Source organism: Cupressus sempervirens, chromosome 11 (assembly GCF_028749045.1).
Source record: "Cupressus sempervirens isolate cs-2001-9-10 chromosome 11, ASM2874904v1, whole genome shotgun sequence".
NCBI classification, from domain to species: Eukaryota; Viridiplantae; Streptophyta; class Pinopsida; order Cupressales; family Cupressaceae; genus Cupressus; species Cupressus sempervirens.
The window spans coordinates 175624434-175634521 of NC_143128.1; the positions used below are offsets into that span (position 1 = coordinate 175624434).

General features: G+C 31.9%; 1 protein-coding gene across 1 annotated transcript; it reads left to right on the forward strand.

The window, feature by feature from the left end:
- Positions 1-969: 969 nt before the first annotated feature.
- On the forward strand, positions 970-3095 carry LOC149528771 (UDP-glycosyltransferase 91D1-like). Its single transcript, XM_089810296.1, has one exon. It carries the CDS (start codon positions 1364-1366, stop codon positions 2738-2740), a length of 1377 nt encoding a protein of 458 aa, XP_089666422.1. The 5' UTR covers positions 970-1363; the 3' UTR covers positions 2741-3095.
- Positions 3096-10088: the final 6993 nt, after the last annotated feature.

Sequence of the window (10088 nt, forward strand, 5' to 3'; positions counted from 1 at the left end):
TCTCAATCTAAATCTAGAAATAGTCTGGCTATCTATGCCGCTAACTTTTCTTTTTTTGGTGCATTTGCTACTATTATTGTTTTCAGTCTAACCACTAGATCTCTTCGGCTCAATTTGTTGTTGGAAATAGATAAATTATTTCTCTCCACTTACCCCTACTATGCCTTTGGTGTAAGGTTTCAATTTCAATTTTTTTCTAAATTCTAGTTCTAGTTCTACCTAGCCTTTTTCCTCTAAGTGAAGACTAAATCAATGGGTGGGAAAATTTAATTGAAATGAATCGATATACTGAAAACCTCAAATTTTAGATAAAATATGTAGTGTGTCGGCCTTTTAGAGGACATTAAACTGTGAGAAAGGTTTTTTAAAAACCCTTACAAAAGTTGGGTTAAAAGTTAAGGGTTAAAAGTTGGGTAAAACATCGCAAGATGTAGGGATCTAGCTAGTGCTCCCAAAAGGCCGTCAATAACTACAAATGAAAGATTTAGTGGATTTTGCATATGAATAGTGATATGAATTCAGAGCTATCGCATTCTAATAATTTCATAAATTTCTACCATTAATCCTATTAAATATTTGTTGGGTTTCCAGAAACTTCTTCGTTGATTGACAATTCTTTTAAATTTTCGAGTGCAAAAAATAATAAAAACCCTGACATAATTGTCCAAAGCCATTAAGAAAAAAGAAATATTGTAAAAATAATTCAAAACAAAAGTAAAAGCTTTATCAAACATTAGAAATAATTGGTAAAATATTTCATAATGCACACTTTCTTATGCATACTAATACAAAATGAGATCGAAAACATAGGTCTCTGCCTATAGATAAGCAAGACTAATAAAAGACTAAGTTTAAACCTTTTCCTCTCACAAAACTAATGACAAAGAAATGCATCACCATGCGCACAACTTTTTAATCATGTTAGTATCCCATATTTTTGCCATGTCTAAATTGCAGAGAAAATGCACCCAATTTGACTTTTTTTCACATTTATTAATTAATTTGAAAGTGACAAAACAGTGGTTGTGTAACTTTTAAATTAATTAATTTTTAAAAAAGGCCAAATCTAGTGCATATATTCTGGTGGGTAGACGTCGCCTTTTGGATAACTCGACCCGTCGTAAAATCGTGTCCAACCATTCAGATACAACTAACCTATTGCGAGACTGATAAGTTTATATTCAACGTAGACCGGCAGGCCGAGTTATGAATAGGATGCAGCGACTGACAGCTTGTGAAGTTCATGGTCGTTGTTCATTTACCCAATAATCATGCTAGATCATCTCTTATTTTATCAATTGTGCGGTTCGCAATCGTTCTTGATAGCCTTGGATAGGAAACTTTGCAATCCGATTTCAGCAGTATGGAAGGAGATCAGATGCGGCCGATCTATGTTATGATGGTTCCTTGGCTTTCAAAAAGCCACATCACAGCCTTCTTAGAGCTCGCCAAAAAATTGGGTGCTCACGGTTTCAAGATTTCCTTCCTCTCCACTTCCCTCAATATCAGATGGATCAGGCAGCTACAACCCATGCCAGAAATCGATCTGCTGGAGCTTCCACTGCCCTCCGTAGATGGACTACCCGCAGGCGTCGAGTCAACTGCAGATTTGAAGCGAGGAGGAACATTTGAGCTTCTCATCAAAGCAATGGACGAGTGGCAGAAACCATTCGAAGCCTTGTTGACAAGGGTTTCACCGGATTTTGTAATCCACGATATGACGCAGTATTGGGCTTCTCCTATCGCTGCCAAATTGGGCATTCCCACCATATTTTTTTCCATCACGTCTCCTGCCAGTTCAGGATTCCTTCTCGGCCATGAAGCCGCCATGATAGCAGAGAAGGGCATCGCAGTCACAGATCTGACGGTACCACCGCCTGGTTTCCCCTCGGAGCACATCCGCCATTCGCTGTTCGAAGCCCGGACGAACATTCATGTATTCATAGAGAAGGAAGGGCAGATTAGCATGGCAGAGCGGTGGAGCATGTGTTTTGAGGGTAGCTGGATTGTAGCCTACAATACATGCAGAGAATTAGAAGGCAAATACTTGGAGTATATAGAAAGAAACACCAGCAGGCCCCTGCTTCCCGTGGGGCTTCAGATGCCCGATCTGACGCCGCCACCGGCAGATGACAGTTGCTTGGCGTGGCTTCGTTTGCAGAAGCCTCGTTCGGTGGTGGTGGTTTCCTTTGGCAGCGAATGTACTCTCACACAACAAGAGCTGGCCGCCTTGGCGCTGGGCGTAGAAGAGAGCGAGCTTCCGTTTCTCTTTATTCTTCTCCACCAGATGGCTGATGAGTTGCCCAGAGGCTTTCGAGAGCGCACGCAAGGAAGAGGAGTTGTGGTAACAGAGTGGGCGCCTCAAGTGCACATTTTGGCCCATCCTTCCACAGGAGCGTTCCTCAATCATTGCGGTTGGATATCAGTGAGTGAAGGATTGAGGTTTGGGGTACCATTTGTAGGTCTTCCACTGCGCTACGAGCAGACCTTGAATGCTAGGCTCATCGCCCAGGAACTGAAGCTGGGTGTGGAGATCACGAGAAAGGAGGAGGATGGCTCGTTTTCCAAAGAAGATGTCAGAAAAGCTGTTCGGACATTAATGGTGGAAGAGGAGGGCAGACAGATCAGGTCTCGCGTTGAAGAAGTTGGTGTAGTATTGACCAGGAATAATTGCGAGATCTATCGTTCCAACATCCAGAATTTCGTTTCTCTAATCAAACAAAACGCGCCGTGCAAATAGGCATTTCACTAGAACCAGCACTGCCATGAAATTGACTAATAGCATCAATACTTACGCTTGTACTACTTATGTAAATACTATATATCTAGAAGTTCTTAGAGGCATATTCTTGTTGTTGGTATATATCATATCGTTTTTCATATGTATATACAGATTTGAGCTTTGCTTCGGATTTTAGTTATTTTCAGATTCAACGAATAAGTTACATTCGTTGTTACCAAGAAGAAAATGGTTATGGAAGAGGGATGGGATCTTCTTTGCACCTTTGTACATTAGTTGCCGTTTTACTTATTAATTTTTCATATATTGTCTCTTTCATGTAAGTTATCAATTTAAAAACATAATTATATCGTTCTATTGATACTTTATTTTATCACTTTCATTATAGTTTATGGATGGGACATGTTAGATAATCGGTTTATTTTTTAAAAGTAATTAAATGGATTTAAGTTATCAAGCAAAAGAGAGAAAGTTCAATTTACAAGTTTATTTTTGTAAATTAGTTAAAGTATGTCATCAATTAATAATTAAAGATAATAAATAATTAATTTTAATTTTCTATATTACATGTACTAAAATTACAACTGTCAATTATACCTGTATCTACATTCATAACATAAATTATAAATTTTGATAATAAAATCATTTAAATAATATATGTATCACACATTTCAAAACATCTATTCTTACTTTTACATCTCTCAAATATGAAAGATTGATATTAGACATAACATATGTATACATGTATTAAATAAAAATGCTAAAAATGTTTAAACTTACAAATGTTAATTTTTTTAAATTGTTAGTTTGAATTTATTTATAATTTATTATAGTAAAAAATTTCATGAATTATATTTAAAGACAAATTTAGCTTTAAAAAAGTAAACAATTAAATAGACACAAAAAAGAAAAGACTAATTAAATTTTAAATTAAAAAAATATAATTAAATATAAAAATACTAACAAAATTATAAATAATAAAAATATAACAACATATATAATCATATTTATATTTGTATAAAACTTAAATTATTTCAATTGATATCCCTTCACTTTCAAACTAGATATATTTAATAGTACAAAGATATAATTATAATATTTATTTTCATAGGAAATAATATGCAAATAAAATATAATATAATTAAAAATAAATATTTAAATTTTGATCTATATAATCTACACGAGTTTATTTGAAAATGAGACTTTTGTTATGTAATCATCTTATAGGTTTTATATATAATTACAAATTAAAATATAGAAAACAAGAAAGTAGATAATGAGGAATGAGAACCTTTCTTTATTGTACAATAGCATATCTTGATTTTTAATTTGCTCGATCTAGAAGTCAATCCTTAAATTCTTCTCAATCTTGACCTATAGTTGAGAAAAAAAAATAGACGTCAAAAAATAAAATAAATTTTTTTTGAGTAAAGCCATAGGAATATAATCTCAGTGAACATCATCAAGATTATTGAAAATAATGTTGTGCTTGTATCACCATATATGAGACAAAATAATTTGCAAAACATCATTTGAATTTAATTGACTCCTTAGGAGGGAATTTGGGATAAAGTATAGATAAACCCTCTCAAATGTGAAAAATAAAAAATTAATGATGTCATTCGTAACCAATATTTTAAAAAGTTGCAATCAATAGCATTACATAATTACATTGTCCATTTCAGAGACACTAAGATTAACTAAAAAATAGATATACTTTGTATTTATTTCTTAAGTTGAACTACTCCTTATCGTAATTCCATGATGACCATTTCATAGTAATAAAATCCTAAAGATCCCCAACATTATAGACTCTCTTTAATAAGCGGGCATTCTATTTTTTAGAAGATGTAAAGAAATTGGCGATCTTGATAAAGAATGGACTTTTTTCACCAAGAGATTAGGTAGTAAAAATTGATCCATGATGAACTGAATCATTTTTATATTTTAAGAGTTTGTAAGCATCTCAAGTTGGACTTTCTATATAGATTAGAGAGGAAAAGCGGCTTTGATAGAAATAAAAGAAGCATGAAGAATTTAATTCAACTATCCCACATGCTACAAATTACCTTTAACAATGGTATTTTTTATTTGATTCTATATCATAATCTTCCATCATTTACCTAGATGGTCAACTCTAATAATCCATTTAAAGAAAATAAAAACCTTGTCTTCTGTCAATAAGTTCAAAACCACATTTTATTTTAGGTTGGATACAATCTGTCTATAGTGTAGATATAAATCCTCTATTACTATCTTACCTAGTCAAAGAAATGGATAAATAAGTTTACTTAGATTGGCATACCCCTTATTTGAAGGGATCTAAAACAAAGAATAATAAACATGAGCAACAAGGAATTTTTTGTTTGACAACTTAGATTTTCAAGGCATGGATAGAAATTTATGTCCCCAAAAAATTCTTACTTTTGAATCTATTTGCTAATTTTGGACTCAAAAGAAAGTACAAAAGAAAACAAGAATAAAAAAAAATTCAAAATAACAAAGCACAAACATAAACATAACCTAGAAGAATAAAAAAATAAAATCACAATAACAAAGCACAAACATAAACATAACATACACAAAATTTTATAGCAGTTCACTTGTAAACAAGTTGTGTCCACTCTGTAACCTAGGATTCTCTATTACTAATTTCTTACAACACAATATGACCACCATTACTTGATTTATATAACCAAATCTAGAACTAGTCTCTAGAAAGTGCTTGTGGAATATGAAAAAGGTTTTTAGGACAATCAAAAGTATTGAGTGATATTCTCTGTAAGAGAACTGATGCATGTCAGTGAACTAACATTCTATACCAAAAACAATTGTTATCAAGTGATTGGGCTTCATACGTCCAACAATCTCTACCTAAAGACCAATCACCAAAGAATGAGAAAAAAAGCTCATAGATATATCATAGGCCATTAGAGTCATCAACCACATAAAACATCTAATTTTGAAAAAAGCTCAAGAGTACCAACTTTGTTCCAACACTGTTTGAATATTTTTCTCCAAGTTTCATCAGGCTAAATAAAATATTAAAACAAAATTTATTCCCTTGTACCTTTTAAAGGTGTAAACATATTGATGAATGCATGATCAAGATTATCACATTGCTTAGATTCAAGGTTTATGTCTCTATGCATAAAAGAACTCTTGAACATACACACAATGTCTTTGTCACCATTAATTTTCCCCATAAAAATAAGTCATAAATTCACCTTGATCCATAGAAAAATGTTTTTTACATTAAAAAATATTGATTATGGAGATTGAGATCTCTACTAGATTACTTCGAATGGGTCTAATACTTTTAGCATGCCCAAGTTCCTTCAAGGCATCTTCACTCTTTTCACTAGGAAATGAGACCTCACCTCTGTTGCATTCAGGTAATGTCTCCATATAGATTAGGGTATTTAATGTATTATATGGGGAAGAATCAATAGGTTCGATATGTTCATATGTCTTTAAGATTCATTCTTTATTCACAGTAGAAAATGCAAGTGTTTAGTTTTTTGGGTCTAGAAACATGCTCCATAAAGATTGGAATTTCTACTTGAAGATTGAATTTGGCTTGTGTTTGAAGAAGGGAATGCACATGATATAGACTATAATGTTCTTTTTTTTTCACCAAGTAACCATGAACTAATGCTTGCAACTTCACTGATCCTTTTAGGACTCTCAAGGCTCTCCTAGTCAAATATCGTTGGAAAGCAACCCAAATCTTTATTGCTCCCTCTATAGTGGTCATAACAGAATCAATTACAATTATTGTAGCAGTAGCTACAACTACTCAATGCCTGCTCTTCTTATTATCCAAGTCACTCTTATAGTTTTCCTCTATGTGTATTGTGTTACTCTCTCTATACATTTTGGCTTAGAAAGTATTATACTTGGAAATAGTTTCCTTCACTTTGACAATAGTGGTAGGCTAGTAGAACACCAAGTTATTGGTATAAGCCAACTCAACCACATCTGTGAATTCATCACTAGTAGATTTTGACTCATTTTTCAGTGCAAATTGGTCAATTTTTCGACAAACTATTTTGTCGCTATTTTTCTCATCAATCATATTAACAATTACATGAGCTCTTATTTAGTTATTTTTCATTGAGTTGCATTATTATAATAATACTTATCTTATTATAATAATGACTTCAAAAGATATTTCTAAAAAAACATGTTGGAAAGTTTCTAGTGTCGAGTACTTTTGGGAAACTTTGGCCAATGAAAGCTTATAAATAAGAGCTCATTTATTTGGAAAAATCATGCCTAAAAATATATTTTCTTTTGTGCCTTTTTGGCTTTCCTATTTTCTGATCTATGAGCCCATTCTAAAGTATAAGGGTCTCATTTGAGAAATCCTTGGCAATTGTGTTGAAGTATAGAATTGGCCATCATACTCCTACTATATTTCTATGGCTAAGTAGAAGGATCTTCAATTATATATTTTTTATTGTGATTACTGGTTGAGGGTTTTAAAATGATTTTTGAGAGAATTTTGAGAATTACCTAAAGAGCACCTACAAATCATTGTTGAGGTATAATAATAGGCATATCCTCCTTCTATTTATATTGTAGTTGGAGATTGGATTATTTATTTAAGAGAGGAATCAAATTAATTTCTTACCCTACTGATTACAGTCTGAGAAATTCAAAATTGGGGTAATTGAAGCTATTGATTGATGTTTGAAGATATCATTTTGTCATTGCAATTTTTCTTGGGTGAGTTCCAAACCAAACAGAACTAAATACAAAGTTGGGCACCATACTTCTTAGGGTCTTCATTTTATACCAGCTATGTGGGCACCTAGCTATCAGTCACATAGGTAATTCAGGCATATGTGGCTTGTGTTAGTGTGAGCAATATGCTGACACAAGCTGGCTTCAGTAAAAGACTAGTTGCAAATTGCATCCAAGGGCTCTTTGGCAATTAACGTGGAGCAAGGGAGGATTGAATCACATACTATAGAATTGCTCTAGCATTCTCAACCTTGCAATTTGGGCCTGCAGGAAGAGATTAGTCAATTGACATCAACTCCTGAGAATAATGACCAAATTCTTTAATTTGCTCATCTAATTATGTAAGCAAATAAATTAAATAAGTGATGATTCAATTACTTTGGCTGGGAAATGTTTTTCATTTCTTTACAATTTCTTACATCCAAAATTCAAAAGAGAGAATATTAAAGTGTGTGTGTGTGTGTGTGTGTGTGTGTGTGTGTGTACCTAATTCCTTTAGCAACAAGAACATACAAAGCTTGAGTGCAAGGACATCCCTGGCAGATGGACGTGAAGTGACCAAAGTCCTTAGATTGTGTTATCCCCTCTTTGAATTGCTCCTTTCTCAAAAGTTTAGGTATGAAATCTGATTGGCAACAATCTCATTTTCAAATAATTTTTAGGGTGGGACATAGCAATAGAGAAACCCTAGTCAATAAATGAATAGGTTTATCCTTGTTATTTTTTGAACCTTTTAGTTTAGGGTTTTCTTTGATATAGGGCAAACCTTATTAAGTTTTTTATATCCTAATTTTTTCTTGTTTTATGTCCTCATCATCATGAATTAATCATGGTAGGTCCTTTGATTTTGATTACTCATTATATTGTGCCTATGGTGGATACTTGATGCAGATTGATTTTGCAACCATTCGATCAAAAGCTAATCAAAGGTCATCGCTTTGTTGCTAAAGAAAAGTGAAAGGTTTTTAAGTTTTATGACAAAGTGAGGTTATGACACACATCTAGTGGGGCCATAGAAATATAGTAGTTTGAATGCTTGAATGAGAGCCATCAGATGCATATCAGATTGAGGATTTTCATATAGTCTCTAAAGGAAGATCTTCTAAGTTTAACCAAAGCAACATAGTGATAGAAAGATATGTGGATACAATGGGGCCAGAGAGTTTGCGAGTTTCAAAAGGATGGTGTCATCAGAGGTTAACAGGTGTCACAGTTTGATTGGATTATAGTTGGGGGTAAGAAGGCTTTTAAGATGTATTTAAGTTGTTGATCAGGTTGAGGATCAATGAATTTTGCATCTTCACTATGAGGAAATGCTCAATCTTTAACCAATACAACAAAGTGAGGTTACGACACATGTCTTGGTGGGCCTTACCCTATAGTGAAGGTGTTATCTTTCATACCGTTTGACAAAGTGCAAGGCAGGAGAATCGCCAAAGGAGATGTCCTAGCCCCTAGAAAATAACCACACAGTCAAATATACATGATAACATAGAGATTTAGATCAACACAATGCCAATTCTCATAATACAATTTTCATTTAACATGCCCGGTTGTAAGGCCTAACAAATTATCGTGTATATTTGACTATTGTTCAAAAAGGAAAAAAATGATTTCACATAAATTAGTTAAAATGCTATAAAATTATTCTTATTATTTTAGATTTTAAAAATATTTAAAAATGTACTTATAAATTACATTATTATAATTTTTTTTTTAGAAACTTATGTAAAGATTAATAATAGCTCACATAATTAACATTAAAATACTTATGTCTTACATTTATTTTATATATTTTAGAGCTTCTATTTAAGTTTCATACTAGCTCACATTAATAAAAGAGATACATATTACCATTTTCATGTAAAAATTTTATTGTTACTTTCATTAAAATGTGAATTAGCACTTGAGCACTCAATTTAATTGAATATTAGTACAAAATATCAGAAATTTAGAAACAACTTTTGGAATTTATCAAAATATATAAATTTTGAAAGTTAAAGCACATCTCTAATATATAAACTATCTATATATTTTCATTGGGAAAATTATGCAAACAAAATTATAAAATCGAAAACATTCTTCTTAATATCTATCTATTTTAAAATTACAAAATGATGTGTGATTAATTCCCAAGACAAGAATTTGTAAATTTAAAATGAAATTTATAGATTAATAATAATATAAAATATAATTGAAAAATAATGCTCCTTTTAAAAACTTAAGTTTCACCAACCACCCTTAACTATGGCTAAAAAGGTTGATGGAACAAAAGTATATAAAGATAAATATTAACATAAATCTATTTCATAAAATTGTCCATTTCATAAGTAACTTACATTGAAAATAAACAACAAATATCTAAACCCCTTTATTCAAAACTAATTAGTTAGGTTTGCTCCTTTAAAAATAAAATGTTTTAAACAATAAAGATAAAAAATAGATATGAAAAAAAAAATTTATTTGAAAACAGTGATAAATTTTGTTTAAACAAATAATTCATAAGTGTTACAAATATAGTAAAATAAAAGGATTCTTAATGATTCTACAAGTCAAAGATTTTTAAATTGAAAAATTATATTAACATAACTATATAATA

What these genes read in the sequence shown, in the direction of transcription:
- LOC149528771 (XM_089810296.1), top strand. Translation starts at nt 1,364, where the DNA reads ATGGAAGGAGATCAGATGCGGCCGATCTATGTTATGATGGTTCCTTGG.